General features: G+C 65.6%; 1 protein-coding gene across 1 annotated transcript; it reads right to left on the bottom strand.

The window, feature by feature from the left end:
• NCKAP1L (NCK associated protein 1 like) lies at nucleotides 1-15,897 on the bottom strand. Its single transcript, XM_063179201.1, is given in 25 exon segments — nucleotides 1-90; nucleotides 1,163-1,260; nucleotides 1,349-1,479; nucleotides 2,276-2,494; nucleotides 3,115-3,246; nucleotides 3,610-3,744; nucleotides 4,497-4,621; nucleotides 4,700-4,832; nucleotides 5,706-5,851; nucleotides 6,300-6,358; nucleotides 6,529-6,610; nucleotides 6,700-6,832; nucleotides 7,426-7,535; nucleotides 8,652-8,748; nucleotides 9,537-9,593; nucleotides 10,333-10,486; nucleotides 11,267-11,315; nucleotides 11,843-11,980; nucleotides 12,199-12,289; nucleotides 13,164-13,306; nucleotides 13,382-13,438; nucleotides 14,080-14,172; nucleotides 15,152-15,250; nucleotides 15,252-15,263; nucleotides 15,734-15,897. Coding segments are annotated over 25 exon segments (2,685 nt in total). The 5' UTR covers nucleotides 15,836-15,897.
• Between the last annotated feature and the right edge of the window lie 519 nt (nucleotides 15,898-16,416).

Genomic DNA, 16,416 nt, shown 5'->3' with positions numbered 1-16,416 from the left:
TCAGCTCAGGCGGGGCAGCAGCGCCGGCCTCTGCTCAGCCCGGCAGCAGCGCAGCTGCACCAGCGTGTCCATGTTCTCCACCACCAGCTTCTGCGGGGACAATGGGGACACCACTGGGGACACTGGGGATGCTGGGGACACTGGGGACACTGGGGACACTCGGGACACTGGGGGTCATTGGGGATACTGGGGACACTGAGGACACTGGGGGACACTGGGGGACATTGGGGATGCTGGGGACACTGGGGACACTGGGGGACACTGGGGACACTGAGGATGCTGGGGACACTGGGGGACATTGGGACACTGGGACACTGGGGGACATTGGGACACTGGGACACTGGGGATACTGGGACACTGGGGACACTGGGGACATTGGGGACACTGGGGATACTGGGACACTGGGGGACATTGGGGGACATTGGGGATGCTGGGGACATTGGGGACACTGGGGACACTGGGGACACTCGGGACACTGGGGGTCATTGGGGATACTGGGGACACTGAGGACACTGGGGGACACTGGGGGACATTGGGGATGCTGGGGACACTGGGGGACACTGGGGACACTGGGGACACTGAGGATGCTGGGGACACTGGGGGACATTGGGGATACTGGGACACTGGGGGACATTGGGACACTGGGACACTGGGGATACTGGGACACTGGGGACACTGGGGACATTGGGGACACTGGGGATACTGGGACACTGGGGGACATTGGGGGACATTGGGGATGCTGGGGACATTGGGGACACTGGGGACACTGGGGACACTCGGGACACTGGGGGGTCATTGGGGATACTGGGGACACTGAGGACACTGGGGGACACTGGGGACATTGGGGACATTGGGGATACTGGGGACATTGGGGATACTGGGACACTGGGACATTGGGGACACTGGGGATGCTGGGGACATTGGGATACTGGGGACACTGGGGACATTGGGGGACATTGGGGACATTGGGGATACTGGGGACACTGGGGACATTGGGGACACTGGGGACATTGGGGGACCTGACATCTCCCACCATTCCAATTGGCAGGCAGGTACAGGGTTGGGGTGGCACTAGGATGTGTCACCTGTCCCTGTCGCCAGCCCCTGTCCCTGTCCCCGTCCCCTGTCCCCCAGCCCCTGTCCCCTGTCCCTGTCCCCGTACCTTCAGCTCTGCCACCTGGGACCCCACGTGCCACATCAGGTTCTCGCTCAGGAACCTCATCCCGTAGGGCCCGATGAGCTCGGCCAGCGCCCGCATCTCTGCAGAGGGGACAGGTGGGGACAAGAGTAGAGGGACCACTAGGGGGGACAGGAGGTGACAGCCACCCCTCCAAGACCCCCAGCCCACCTGAGACGTCGGAGAACTCGGCGGCGCTGAACGGGGGCTGCTCCTCGCGGGGCACCGTGGTGAAGGCCTGGAGGGCCGGGGACAGGAGCACGGCCCCGGTGCTGGCCTGGCGCAGCAGCGCCTCCAGGTACCTGTGGGGACACCGCTGTCACCTGCGGCACTGTCACCTGTCACCTACGGCAGTGTCACCCTGGGCAGTGTCACCTACGGGAGTGTCACCTATGGCACTGTCACCCACAGCAATGTCAGCCATGGCAAGGTCACCCACGGCAATTCCACCCGTATCCGTGCTGCCGCCACCCTGTCCCCATGTCCCCAGCCCCTATGGGTGACGCTGTCCCCATGTCCCCAGCCCTTGGTGTCGCTGACCAGTCGGTGTAGATGGCGGTCAGCGTGGGCTGCTCACTGCCTGTCCCATGTCCCCATGTCCCCATGTCCCCACGGTGTCACTGACCAGTCGGTGTAGATGGTGGTCACAGTGACCCTGTCCCCATGTCTCCGTTGGCACCTTTTACGACAGTCGCGCTTTACGGCAGTATTTACGTCAGTAGCGCTTTACAGCACCTTTTACAACAGTCGCGCTTTATGGCACCTTTTATGACAGTTGCGCTTTACGGCACATTTTACGACAGTCGCGCTTTACGGCTGTCCCCATGTCCCCTCCATGGTGTCACTGACCAGTCGGTGTAGATGACGGTCAGCGTGGGCTGCCCGCTGCCTGTCCCACAGTGACCCTGCCACCCTCTCCCCATGTCCCCAGCCCCTATGGGTGACGCTGTCCCCATGTCCCCACGGTGTCACTGACCAGTCGGTGTAGATGGCGGTCAGCGTGGGCTGCCTGTCCCACAGTGACCCTGCCACCCTGTCCCATGTCCCCAGCCCCTATGGGTGACGCTGTCCCCATGTCCCCTCCACGGTGTCACTGACCAGTTGGTGTAGATGGCGGTCAGCGTGGGCTGCCCACTGCCGTCGCGGGGGTGGCTCTGCTGCAGCAGCACCGTCCGCAGCAGCCGCGCCGTGTCCAGGGCCACCAGGTGTCCCAGGCGCTGCACCAGCCCCATGTAGGCGCCCAGCCCCGCCAGCACCTCCGAGGGCCGCGCCACCTCCTGCGAGGCCTGGCTGTACCCGGCCATGGCCACGATGGCCCTGCGGGGACATGGGGACCGTGAGGGACGCGCAGGGTGTCACCTCGGCCCTGCGTGTCCCCGGTGTGTCCTCAGCGTGTCCCCTCGGCCCCGTGTGTCCCCAGCGTGCCTCATCAACCCCGCGTGTCCCCTTGGCCCTACATGTCCCCAGTGTGTGCCCAGCTTGTCCCTGGCGTGTCCCCTTGGCCCTACATGTCCCCAGTGTGTCCCCTCGGTCCCACATGTCCCCGGCATGTCTGCGGCGTGTTCAAAGTGTGTCCCCTCAGTCCCGTGTGTCCCCAATGCGTCCCCTCAGCCCCACGTTGCCCCCTCAGCCCTACATGTCCCCTCAGCCCCACGTGTCCCCAGCATGGCCCCAGCATGGCCCCAGCGTGTCCCCTCAGCCCCCCATGTCCCCTTGGCCCTGTGTGTCCCCAGCGTGTCCCCTCAGCCGCCCGTGTCCCCTCGGCCCTGCATGTCCCCAGCATGTCCACAGCATGTCCCCAGCGTGCCCCCACAGCCCCATGTGTCTCCTTGGCCCCACGTGTCCCCAGCATGTCCACAGCGTGTCCCCAGCGTGTCCCCTCAGCCCTGCATGTCCCCTTGGCCCCACGTGTCCCCCTCAGCCCCACGTGTCCCCACTTGGTCAGGCGCGCCTCCAGGTGGCTGCTCAGGTACTCGGCCGGTGTCACCGTGTGCCCGAAGACGGTGAAGTTGGGGACGTGGTTGAGGCTCAGGGACAGCTCGGCCAGGGTCAGGTGCAGCTTGTCCATGCTGGGGGACAGTCATGGTGTGACCCCGTGGGGACAATCCATGGGGACAATCACGGTGGGACCCCGTCGGGACAATCACACAATGTCCCCACGCCACACCCAAGCTCTGGTGGCTTCAGGTGAGCTCCTGAAGACCCCAGAGGCCACCAAGAGCCCAAAGGCCACCAAGAGCCCAAAGGTCCTGGAGACCCCAAAGGCCACCAAGACCACCAAGAGCCCAAAGGTCCTGAAGCCCCCCAAATCCACTGAGCCCCCAGAGGTTCTGAAGCCCCCAAAGGCACTGAGCCCCCAGAGGTTCTGGAGACCACCAAAGTCCCCAGAACCGTGACCCCGTGGGGACAGTCCCTCCCCCGGTGGCGCTCACTTGGTGGTCAGGGTCCGGTCCCGCCGGTGGCTCTCTGTCCCCGGTTTGTCCCTTTGGGGGTCCCCCTTGCGGGGCGGCTGCTTCGGGGTTTTCTTGACGCGGGCTCTGCTGATGGTGGCTGCACAGTGCTTGGGAGGAGCTGCGGGGCGGGGACAGGGGCGTGGGGACATGGGGACAGGGTCATGGAGACATGGGGACATGGGGACAGGGTCATGGGGACACCCCAAACGGCGCCACCATGGCCACGGGCCACCATCCCCAAGGGCTGGGTCAGGGGATGTCCCACCAGGTTCGGCCCCCATGGAGGAACTTCCCCATCCCGAGGGTTTGGTGGGGACATGGGGACAAAGGGACAGAGAGGCCATGGAGAGCCTGATGGCCACAGAGACCCCAGAGGTTCTGAAGACCCCAAAGGCCACAGAGATCCTCAAGCTGATGGAGACCTCGAGGTGGTGGACACCCCAAAAGGCAGAGGGATCCTGAAGGTGTGGGGGCCCCAAAGGCCAGTGAACCCCCAAAGGTGCTGGAGCCTCCAGAGGTTCTGGAGTCCCTAAAGGTCCTGGAGCCCCCAAAGTCCACCAAGACCCCAAAGATCCTGAAACCCCAAAAGTCCTGGAGACCCCAAAGGTCCTGGAGATCTCAAAGGCCACCAAGATCCCAAAGGTCCTGACGACCCCCCAAAGTCCACTTAGACCTTAAAGGTCCTGAAACCCCCAAAAGTCCTGGAGACCCCAAAGGTCCTGGAGACCCCAAAGGCCACCAAGACCCCAAAGGTCCTGAAGGCCCCAAGGGTCACCAATTCCTCTCAAAGTCCCAGACCGCCCGGACTCCCCCGAGCCCCCCAGAGGTCCCAGACGCCCCCAGACCCCCCAGACCCCCAGACCCCCCAGACCTGCTGGCTCAGGTTGTGCTGCTCGGCGCAGGCGTCCAGGACGCAGCCGCTGCCCACCCGCGCCAGCTCCTCCAGGAACTTGTGGCACAGCCCCAGCGCCGCCGCCTCCAGCTGGGGGTACTGGGGGGACAGGGCGCCCCTCAGAGCTGGGGACGGGGCTGGGGGACCCCCCAAACCCCCCCCCCAGGTGTCACCCACCTCCTCGGGGCACATGGGGTGCTGGCAGCGCGAGAAGTGGGCGCAGAGCAGGGGGAAGGCGATGGCGAAACGCAGCATGGACGGCTCGTCCAGCGTCTGCGCGAACATGCGCTCCAGGGGACGGGGGTAGAAACTGGGGACAGGGACACAGATGGGGACAGGGACACAGAGGGGGACAGGGACAGGGTCAGCAGGGTCAGGGGACACTGAGAACATCCGCTCCAGGGGACGGGGGTAGAAACTGGGGACAGGAGGGGACAGGGATGGGGACAGGGACACAGAGGGGGACAGGGTCAGCAGGGACAGGGACAGGGCCAGCAGGGTCAGGGGACACTGAGAACATCCGCTCCAGGGGACGGGGTAGAAACTGGGGACAGGGACACAGATGGGGACAGGGACAGGGCCAGCAGGGTCAGGGGACACTGAGAACATCCGCTCCAGGGGACGGGGGTAGAAACTGGGGACAGGAGGGGACAGGGATGGGGACAGGGACAGGGTCAGCAGGGACAGGGATGGGGACAGGGGACACCGAGAACATCCGCTCCAGGGGACGGGGGTAGAAACTGGGGACAGGGACACAGATGGGGACAGGGACACAGAGGGGGACAGGGACAGGGTCAGCAGGGACAGGGACAGGGCCAGCAGGGTCAGGGGACACTGAGAACATCCGCTCCAGGGGTTGGGGGTAGAAGCTGGGGACAGGGACACAGATGGGGACAGGGACAGGGTCAGCAGGGACAGGAGGGGACCGGGATGGGGACAGGGGACACTGAGAACATCCGCTCCAGGGGACGGGGATAGAAACTGGGGACAGGGACACAGAGGGGGACAGGGACAGGGACAGGGCCAGCAGGGTCAGGGACAGGGATGGGGACAGGGATGGGGACAGAGGACACTGAGAACATCCGCTCCAGGGGACGGGGATAGAAACTGGGGACAGGAGGGGACAGGGATGGGGACAGGGATGGGGACAGGGACGGAGACGGGGACAGGGACAGGGGCTCACCAGAGGTGGGACAGGTCGGAGGTCTCGTCCAGCAGCTCCTCGGGCCGGTCCAGCAGGCGCGTGTGGAACACCACCAGGCTCATGGCACGGCCAACGTCAGCGTTGGAGCTCAGCGGCAGCGCGGCCTTGGCCACGCTCGTGTAGGCCTGGGACAGCCAGGGGACAGCCATGGGGACAGGGACAGGGACATGGGGACAGCCAGGGGACAGCCATGGGGACAGGGACGGGGACATGGGGACAGCCAGGGGACAGCCATGGGGACAGGGACAGGGACATGGGGACAGCCAGGGGACAGCCATGGGGACAGGGACGGGGACATGGGGACAGCCATGGGGACAGCATCAGGGTCAGGGGGACAAAGATGGGGACAGGGGAAGGGACAGCAGGGACAGGATCGGGCTCAGGGGACATGGGGACAGCAGGGACATGGGGACAATGGTGGGGACAGGGACAGGGGGACAAGTTTGGGAGCAGCAGGGACAGGGGAGGAATGGGATTGGCACGGGGATGGGGACAAGGGTGGAGACTGGGACAGGGACAGGGACATGGGGACATGGGGACATGGGGACATGGGGACAGGGACAGTGCCAGCACCTGGAGCCGGAACCAGTCCAGGTGCAGCGCGGTGAAGTCGAACTGCTCCTGCTCATCCACTGCGGGGACAGAGGGGACACGGGGACAGGGCTGGGGGTGGCAGTGCCACCACAGGGGACCGGCGCCCGGGATTGTCCCAGAGCTCCCGGGACAAGGGGGACACCGAGCTGGGGTGACACCGGCCACACGGTGAGGGGACAATGCGGGCCGGGATGGGACAAACCCGCACCTTCCTTGGCCGCCAGAGCCGAGAGGGAGCTGACGAAGGACGAGAGGATCACCGACTCCTCCTCGGGGCACACCGAGAGGTTCTGCGGGCACAGCGGGGCTCAGGGGGCTCAGGGGGGCTCAGGGGACCCCCAGGGGGCTCAGGGGGGCTCAGGGGACCCTCCAGGGGTACCTGGATGACGTCGCTGAGCACGAGGGCGTCGAAGCGGGCCAGGTAGTGCCGGTGGTAGCGGCGCAGGAGCCGCAGGTGCCGCCGCACCAGGGCCCGCAGCTGCTCCAGCGCGAACAGCAGCTCCGCCAGGCGGCTGCGCCGGGGCGGGGGGCGGTCAGAGAGACCCCCCGAAACCCCCCCGGGGGGCAGCAGGGACCCCCCGAGTGAGCCCGGAACTCCTGAACCCCCCCAGTGCCCCCCGAACCCACCCAAATCTCCTGAACCCCCCCAGTGCCCCCCGAACCCACCCAAATCTCCCGAACACCCCCAAAATCTCTGGACATCCTCAGAGCCCCACCCTGAACCCCCTCGAACCCCCCCCCCCAGTGACCCCCGAACCCACCCAAAAATCCCGAACCCCCCCAAATCACCCCAAAACTTCTGAAAACACCCGAAACTCCTGAACACACCCAAATCCTCTCAACGTCCTCAGAACCCCACAAGGACCCCCCCAAAATCCACCCAGTGCCCCCAAAATTCCTGAACCCAGCCAGTGCCCCCCCAAACGCCCCAAAATTCCTGAACCCACCCAAAACTCTCGAACCCCCCCCAAAAAAACCTCTGAACGTCCTCAGAAACCCACAAGGAACCCCCCCCCCCCCAAAAAAAAATCCACCCAGTGCCCCCCGAACACCCCAAAAATCGCTGAACCCCCCCCAAATCCGGGGGTCCCCTCCCGGTCCCCACCTGTCGCTGAAGTCCTCGGGGTTCTTGCTCTTGGTCACGTGCTCGGCATGTCGCGACAGCCAGCTCACCTCGTCGCGACACAGCGACAGCGCCACGAACACCAGCAGGGCCTGAGGGGGGCGGCAAGGGGGTCGGGACCCCCCAAAATCTCCCAAATGCGTCCCAAAACCTCCCAGAATCCCCCCCAAAATCTCCCGAAATTTCCCCCAAAACCTCCCAGAATCCCCCCCCAAAATCTCCCGAAATTCCCCTCCCAAATCTCCCCAAAATCTTCGCGAATCCCCCAAAATCTCTTAAAATCCTCCAAAATCTCACAAAAGCCCCAAAGTCTCTGAAACGCCCCAAAATTCTCTCTCAAACGCCCCTCAAAACCCCACCCAAAAGCTCCCAAATCCTCCCCCAAAATCCTCCCCAAAATCTCCCTGAATCCCCCCAAAATCTCCCCGAATCCCCCCAAAACCTCTCAAATCCCTCAAAAAATTTCCCAAATGCACCCAAAATCTCACAAACGCACCTCAAAATCCCCCAAAATCTCTCGGGTGTCCCCAAAATCTCCCCTAAGTCTCCCAAAATCCCCCAAAACCTCCCAAAATGCCCCGAAAATTTCCTCAAATCCCCCTCAAAATCCCCCTTAAATCCCCCAAAATCTTTCCCAAAATGCACCCAAAATCTCCCCAAATCCACTCCCAAATATCTCAAAATCCCCCTAAGCCCCCCAAAAATCTTTCCCAAAATCCCCCCAAAATTTCCTCAAATCCCCCCAAAATCCCTCAAAAACACCCCCAAATTTCCTCAAACGCTCCCAAAATTCCCCAAAATCCCCCCAAATGTCTCAAATGCCCCCCAAAATCTCTCAAATCCCTTGAAATTCCCCCCAAATCCCCCCAAAATCTCCCCGAATCCCCTCTAAATCTCTGAAATCCGCCCCCAAAACCCCCCAAAATCTCACAAATGTCCCCTCAAAATCCCCAAAACTTCCTCAAATCCCCGCAAAATCTCCCCAAATCCCCCATAAACTCCCCAATATTCCCCCAAATCCCCCATAAATCCCCCCAAATCCCCCCAAAATCCCCCCAAATCGCCCCAAATCCCCCATAAACCCCCCAAATCCCCCATAAACCCCCCCAAAATCCCCCCAAATCCCCATAAACCCCCCAAAATCCCCCCAAATCCCCCATAAACCCCCCAAATTCCCCAAAATCCCCCAAAATCCCCCAAATCCGCACCTTGGGTCCGAGCAGGCCGGGCTGATCCTCCAGCAGCGCCGCCAGCTCCCGCACGGCCCCGCGCAGGAACGAGCGGCGGCCCCGGTGCAGCGCCGGGCTGGGGGGCACAGGGGGAATTTGGGGGGCTTTGGGGGGGTTTGGGGGTCCCCGGGGGTCTCTGGGGTCGGGGGGACCCGGGGGGGGGACAGGAGGGGACACAAGGAGGGACAGGAGCCAGCACAGGAATCAGGGGTGGTCTCATGGGGATGGGGAAGGGTTGAGGGGATTTGGGGGCGTCAGGATGGGGACGGGGGGTGAGGATGGGGACAAGGAGGGGTGAGGATGGGGACAAGGGGGGGGGTCACGGCCGGGGTCACCCCGGAGACCCCCCCAGACACCCCCAGGGGACAGCGAAGGGCAAAGGGGGCGATGTGGGTGAAACCGGGGAGAGACCCCCCCCAGGAACCCCTCGGGTGTTTGGGGTGCTCTGGGATCTCCCATGGCCCCAAACCCCCCGGGACACCCTCAGGGACCCCAAACCCCCAGGACCCCCCAAACCCCCCAGGAACCCTCGGGTTTGGGGTGCTCTGGGTGCCCATGGCCCCAAACCCCCCCAGGACCCCCCAAACCCCCCAGGAACCCCTCGGGTTTGGGGTGCTCTGGGTGCCCATGGCCCGAGACCCCCCGGGACCCCCAAATCCCCAGGAACCCCCCGGGTTTGGGGTGCTCTGGGATCTCCCATGGTCCCAAACCCCCCGGGACCCCCAAACCCCCCCAGGACCCCCCAAACCCCCCGGAACCCCCCGGGTTTGGGGTGCTCTGGGATCTCCCATGGCCCCAAACCCCCCCAGCCCCCCAAAGACCCCAGGACCCCCCAAACCCCCCGGGACCCCCCCAAACCCGCACCTGTGCGCCGCCGCGTGCTCCCGGCACTCCTTGACGTCGGCCACGCGCTTCCCGTACCTGGCGAGGGGCACCTGGAGCTGGCACCGCCCCGTGCCAGGCCCGGACGCCACCCAGCCCCCCTGGTACCCCCCCTGGCACCCCCAAATCCCCCCGAACACCCCCCAGCCCCACCCTGGCACCCGCAGTGTCTCCAGTGAAGCCCCCAGGCCCTGGCACCGGCTGTGCACCCCCTGCCCGGGCAGCGCCACCCCTGGTGTCCCCCATCGTTACCCCCCCCCGGGCAGTGCACCCTCGCCCTGGGCACTGTCACTCGCAGTGTCCCCGTCCGCCCCTGGCAGTGTCACTCAGTGTCCCCTTCCCCCCGGGCAGTGCCACCTCCCGTTGTCCCCCATCTTCTCCACCCCCTGGCAGTGCCACCCGCAGTGTCCCCATCTCCCCAGCAGTGCCACCTGCAGTGTCCCCATGCTCTCTCTGGCCTGGCAGTGCCACCCCCGGTGTCCCCATCCCTCCCTGGCAGTGCCACCCCCCAGGCAGTGCCACCCGCAGTGTCCCCACCCCCCTGGCAGTGCCACCCCTGGCAGTGCCACCCGCAGTGTCCCCCCCCGTGTCCCCACCCCAGGCAGTGCCACCCCTGGCAGTGCCACCCCCGTGTCCCCACCCCAGGCAGTGCCACCCTGGCAGTGCCACCCTGGCAGTGCCACCCCTGGCAGTGCCACCCCTGGCAGTGCCACCCTGGCAGTGCCACCCCTGGCAGTGCCACCCCTGGCAGTGCCACCCCCCGTGTGCCCGCGCTCACCCCTTGAGCCCCCCCAGCAGCTCCTCGGTCACCCTGTGCACGGCCACGGCCTCGTCGCGCACCAGGGGCACAAAGAGGGACCCGCGCAGGGCCTGGCGCCACAGCTCCTGGCACGGGGGGGTGCCCAGGGCGCCCGGGCATGCCAGGAACCCCACTGGGGGGGACACGGGGTCAGGGGGACACCGAAACGGGGACAGGGACACCCGGGACCCCAAAACAGGGACAGGGACACCAAAACGGGGACAGGGACCCAGAAACGGGGACAGGGACACCAGGGACCCCAAAACGGGGACAGGGACACCAAAACGGAGACAGGGACACCAAAACGGGGACAGCCCCAGGACAGGGACACCAGGGACCCCAAAACGGGGACAGCCAGGGCACCCGGGCACGCCAGGAACCCCACTGGGGGGGACACGGGGTCAGGGGGACACCGAAATGGGGACAGGGACACCCGGGACCCCAAAACAGGGACAGGGACACCAGGGACCCCAAAACGGGGACAGGGACACCAAAACGGGGACAGGGACACCCAAACGGGAACAGGGACACCAAAACGGGGACAGGGACCCCAAAACGGGGACAGGGACACCAAAACGGGGACAGCCCCAGGACAGGGACACCAGGGACCCCGCTGGGGGGGGACAGGGTCAGGGACACCAAAATGGGGACAGGGACACCAGGGACCCCCAAACAGGGACAGCCAGGGCACCCAGGCACACCAGGGACCCCACTGGGGGGGACACGGGGTCAGGGGGACACCGAAACGGGGACAGGGACCCCCAAAACGGGGACAGGGACACCGAAACGGGGACAGGGACACCAAAATGGGGACAGCCCCATGACAGGGACACCAGGGACCCCAAAATGGTCACTAGGGGTTGGGGACACTGCCAGGAGGGGTTGGGGACACGGAGGCGGTGGCAGCACTCACGGATGATCCAGCGCTCCATCACCTCCAGGGACAGGTACTCACAGGCCATCTGGGGACAGCAGTGCCACCGCGTCACCGTGCCCTGAGCCCCCAGCGCCTGTGTCCCCGTGCCACCATAGCCCCGTCCCCGTGTCACTCACCCTGTCACTGACGGCCAGGCTCAGCACGTCCCCATGTCCCCGTGTCCCCATGTCCCCATGTCACTCACACTGTCAGAGGTGACTGGGCTCAGCCTGTCCCCATGTCCCCATGTCCCCACAGGTGTCACTCACACTGTCAGAGGTGACTGGGCTCAGCCTGTCCCCATGTCCCCATGTCACTCACGCTGTCACTGGTCACCGGGCTCAGTCTGTCCCCATGTCCCCATGTCCCCAGGTCCCCACGGGTGTCACTCACACTGTCACTGGTCACCGGGCTCAGCCTGTCCCCATGTCCCCATGTCACTCACGCTGTCACTGGTCACCGGGCTCAGTCTGTCCCCATGTCCCCATGTCCCCAGGTCCCCACAGGTGTCACTCACACTGTCACTGGTGACCGGGCTCAGCCTGTCCCCATGTCCCCACGGGTGTCACTCACGCTGTCACTGGTCACCGGGCTCAGCATGTCCCCCGCGGGTCCCAGCAGGGACAGCAGCTGCTCCTGGCGCCACAGCTCCGCGTCCCGGCAGCGCCGCAGGAACGGGGCCCGCAGGGACAGCAGCGCGCTGCTCACGGCCTGGGGACAGCGGGGACACAGTGGGGACACCGCCCGGGGACACCAGGGACAGCGGGGGCACAGTGGGGACACCGCCGGGCACACCGGAGACACCGCCCGGGGACAGCGGGGACAGCGGGGGCACAGTGGGGACACCGGCCGGGCACCAGGGGTGGCACTGCCGGGAGATGTCGCTGCTGGGGACACGGCCGTGCTGGGGACGGGGACCCCCGACCCACCTTGGTGTGGGGCCCGAACTCCTCGGGCAGCTTCTTCAGGGGGTGCTCGTACTCCAGCACCATCTGCGCCAGCCGGGGGAAGCTGGGCTCGCTGCGGGGACACGGTGGGGGACACGTTGGGGACAGCCCCGGGGCCGGTTCTGGTGTTGGGGACATGCTGGGGACACGTTGGGGACAGCCCTGGGGCCGGTTCCAGTGTTGAGGACACATTGGGGACACATTGGGAACACACTGGGGACAGTGCCAGGGCTGGTTCTGGCATTGGGGATACGTTGGGGACAGCCCCTGGGCTGGTTCCAGTGTCGGGGACGCACTGGGGACACGTTGGGGACAACCCTGGGGCCGGTTCTGGCACTGGGCACAAGTTTGGGACACGCTGGGGACCACCCCAGAGTCGACCCTGGTGTTGGGGACACATTGGGGACAGCCCCAGGGCCAGCCCCAGCACTGGGGACACAGTGGGGACAACCCCAGGACAACCCCAACGAGGCCACAGACGTGGGGACACACTGGGGACAACCCTGGGCTTGGGACACGGCCCTGGGGACAGCATGGGGTCAGTGGGGGTGGCCCTGGGGACAGCAGGAAGGGCACTGGGGACAGTGTGGGGACAGCCCCGGTGGACACACGGCCCTGGGGACAGCAGGGTGTCCCTGGGGGACAGTGCGGGGACAACAAGGTGGCCCTGGGGGACAGCAGGAGTGGGGACACAGCCCAGGGCACAGCAGGGTGGCTCTGAGGACAGCAGGTGGCCCTGGGGACAGCGTTGGGACAGCCCCAGTGAGGACACAGCCCTGGGGACAGCCCCGGTGGGGACACAGCCCTGGGGACAGCAGGGTGGCCCTGGGGACAGTGTGGGACAGCAGGGTGGCCCTGGGGACAGCAGGGTGGCCCTGGGGGACAGTGTGGGGGACAGCAGGGTGGCCCTGGGGACAGCAGGGTGGCCCTGGGGACAGCGGTGGCACCTGGCGCCGTGGCTCATCTCGTGCGCGCACTGGTAGAGCCCCAGCAGCAGGCGCCGCTCCTCGGCGCGCGCCAGCAGCAGCACCAGGGACACGTAGGTGACAACCAGGTCCAGGTAGCCCTTGGTGAGGTCGTAGTTGATGTGCTGCAGGGGAGGGGACAGCGTCAGGGCGCGGGGACAGCGGGGACGGAGCAGGGTGGCGCTCGGGGTGGCACTCACGATGTCGAAGAAGCACTGGCTGGCGTCGATGGTGTTGAGCAGCTCGTAGACGTGGTCCTGGGGACAAGGGGACAGCGTGGCGTGTCACTGCTGTGTCACCGGCCCTGAGGGACACCCGTGTCCCCTCTGTCCCTCCTGTCCCCTGTGTCCCCTGTGTCCCCTGTGTCCCCAGCCCCGAGGGACTCCCTCCATCCCCCATGTCCCCTCCGTCCTCCTGGCTCCGAGGGACCCTTCTGTCCCCCGTGTCCCCCTGTCCCCTGTGTCAACTTTGTCCCTCCCATCCCCTTTGTCCCCTGCGTCCCCCCAGTGTTCCCTCTGTCCCCTCTGTCCCTGTGTCCCCTCTCCCCTGTGTCCCCCCATGTCCCCCTATTCCTTGTGTCCCCCTGTGTCCCCCCATGTCCCCTTTGTCCCCGGTGTCCCCCTATCCCCTATGTCCACCATGTTCCTGTCCCCTGTGTCCCCTGATGTCCCCAGTGTCCCACACGTCCCCCATGTTCCTCTGTCCCCCTGCGTTCACCGTGACCCCTCTGTCTCCCGTGTCCCCTTTGTCCCCCCATCCCCTGTGTCCCCCATGTCCTCCAGTGTCCCCAGTGTCCCCTCTGTCCCCCGTGTCCCCTTTGTCCCCCTACCCCCTGTGTCCCCCATGTCCTCCAGTGTCCCCAGTGTCCCCTCTGTCCCCCGTGTCCCCTCCGGCTCACCCGGAACTCCAGCACGTCCAGGAAGGTTTGGTAGAACGGGGCCAGCGCCCGCACGATGTCCCCTCTGTCCCTGTGCACCGGGCCCAGGTGCTGCTGCGGGGACACGGCGGGGACAGCGGTGTGGGTGACACAGGGGACAGAGGGGTGGGTGACACAGGGGGACAGAGGGGTGGGTGACACAGGGGACAGAGGGGTGGGTGACACACGGGGACAGAGGGGTGGGTGACACACAGGGGACAGAGGGGGTGGGTGACACAGGGGAGAGAGGGGGTGGGTGACACACGGGGACAGCGGTGTGGGGTGACACACGGGGACAGAGGGGTGGCAGTGACACACGGGGACAGCGGTGTGGGTGACACACAGGGACAGAGGGGTGGCAGTGACACACGGGGACAGCGGTGTGGGTGACACACGGGGACAGCGGTGTGGGTGACACAGGGGACAGCAGGGTGGGTGACACACGGGGACAGAGGGGTGGCAGTGACAAACGGGGACAGCGGTGTGGGTGACACAGGGGACAGAGGGGTGGCAGTGACCCCGGGGACAGCAGGGTGGGTGACACCCAGGGACAGCAGGGAGGGGTGAGAAAAGGGGACACCCAGGGTGAGGTGACACTGGGGACACACAGGGTGGGGGTGACACAAGGGGGACACCCAGGGATGGGTGACAGAGGGGACACGCAAGGGGGGGGGTGGCACATCCCACGGGGGGTGGGGACACAGGGACAGCGGTGACAGTGACCGTGGGGACACGGGGACACGGGCGGGGACAGTGGAGACACGGGGACAATGGGAACCCAGGAGTGGGGACACTGGGACACAGAGGACACAGAGGACACAGGGGGACAGGGGGGGTGGGGACAGTGAGAACACGGGGATAGTGGGGACAGCGGGGACACAGGGGTGGGGACACGGTGACAATGGGGACACGTGGACAGTGGGGACACAGAGGTGGGAACAAGGGGGGTGGTGACACAGGGGTGGTGACAATGAGAACACAGGGATAGTGAGGACAGGGGGGACACAGGGGGTGGGGACACGGTGACAATGGGGACACAGGGACAGCGGCTCACGGTGCTGCTGCGCACGTCCAGGTGCGGGAATTTCTTCAGGATGAACTTGGCCGAGGCCTCCATGGCCTTGTCCCCGAGGAAGGCCGGCCGCGTGCGGGGGGTCCGAGCACGTCTGGGGGACCCCCGGGTCAGAACCCCCCGAAAATGACCCCAAAATCCCTCCCTGGGCTGGGACACCCCCAAAAAAGCCCAAAACTGAGACCCCCTCCCCATAATATCCCCCCCCAAACCCCCCCCCGGGCTGGGACCCCCCCCAAACCCCACCCTACCCCAACCTTCCCCAGGTTGGAAACCCCCAAATTCCTCCTTAGGGCTGGGACCCCCCAAAATCCCCCCAAAACTCAGGTCCCCGCCTCCTCAGAACCCCCCAAATTCCCCCCTCAAGGCTGGGACCCCCCAAACCCCCCCCTGCCCAAGCCCCTCCCTGCCCAGGACCCCCCTGAAATCCCCCCTAAATCCCCTCCTGGGCTGTGCCCCCTCCCCAAATCCCTCAAATCCCCCCATCCCTCACTCCCCCCAATCCCCTCAGCTGCTCCCCATGGCCGGGGGGGGTTTGGGGACCCCCAGGACCCCTCCCCAGACCTTTTTGAGGTTGTAAACCCTGACGAGGACCCCCCGGCCGCGCTCGTTGAGCAGCGTCAGCTTCTCGGCCAGCTTGTCCCCGTACACCGAGGGCAGGGCCATGGTGGCACCTCGGTGGCGCCTCGGTGGCACCCCCAGAGTCCCCAAATAGGCCCAAACCCCAACTTCCCCTTCCTGGGCTGGGCCCGACTGCGCTGGGGCCGCCGGGGACACGTGACAGAGCTGCCACCGCCCCGTGACACCGCGGGTACACCGCGGATGGGGACACCGCGGATGGGGACAGCGGCGATGGGGACACGGGTGGTGGCCAATGCCACCATCGGCCCCATCTGGGGCTCTGACAGCCCCAACTCAGGGCCCTGTATTGGTATCTGGGCCCTATATCGGGGTCTGGGCCCTATGTGGGGGTCACGGCCCTATATAGAACAAATTTGGGCCCATGGAACCCAAATTCAGTCCCATTTGTGCCTCTTTTGGGTCTCATTTATCCCCAATCAGGAGACCCCAATCTGGGCCCATTTTACCCCAATCAGGACCCTATACTGGGGTCAGGGCCCTATATTGGGGTCAGGGGCCCTATATGGGGGTCACGGCCCCATATGGAACAAATTTGGGCCCATGGAACCCAAATTCACTCCCATTTGTGCCCCTTTTTGTGTCCCTTTTGTCCCCAAATGGGTCCC

Source organism: Melospiza melodia, chromosome 31 (assembly GCF_035770615.1).
Source record: "Melospiza melodia melodia isolate bMelMel2 chromosome 31, bMelMel2.pri, whole genome shotgun sequence".
NCBI lineage: Eukaryota > Metazoa > Chordata > Aves > Passeriformes > Passerellidae > Melospiza > Melospiza melodia.
Note: the sequence above shows the minus strand (reverse complement) of the source record. Positions and strands in the feature narration are given on the sequence as shown.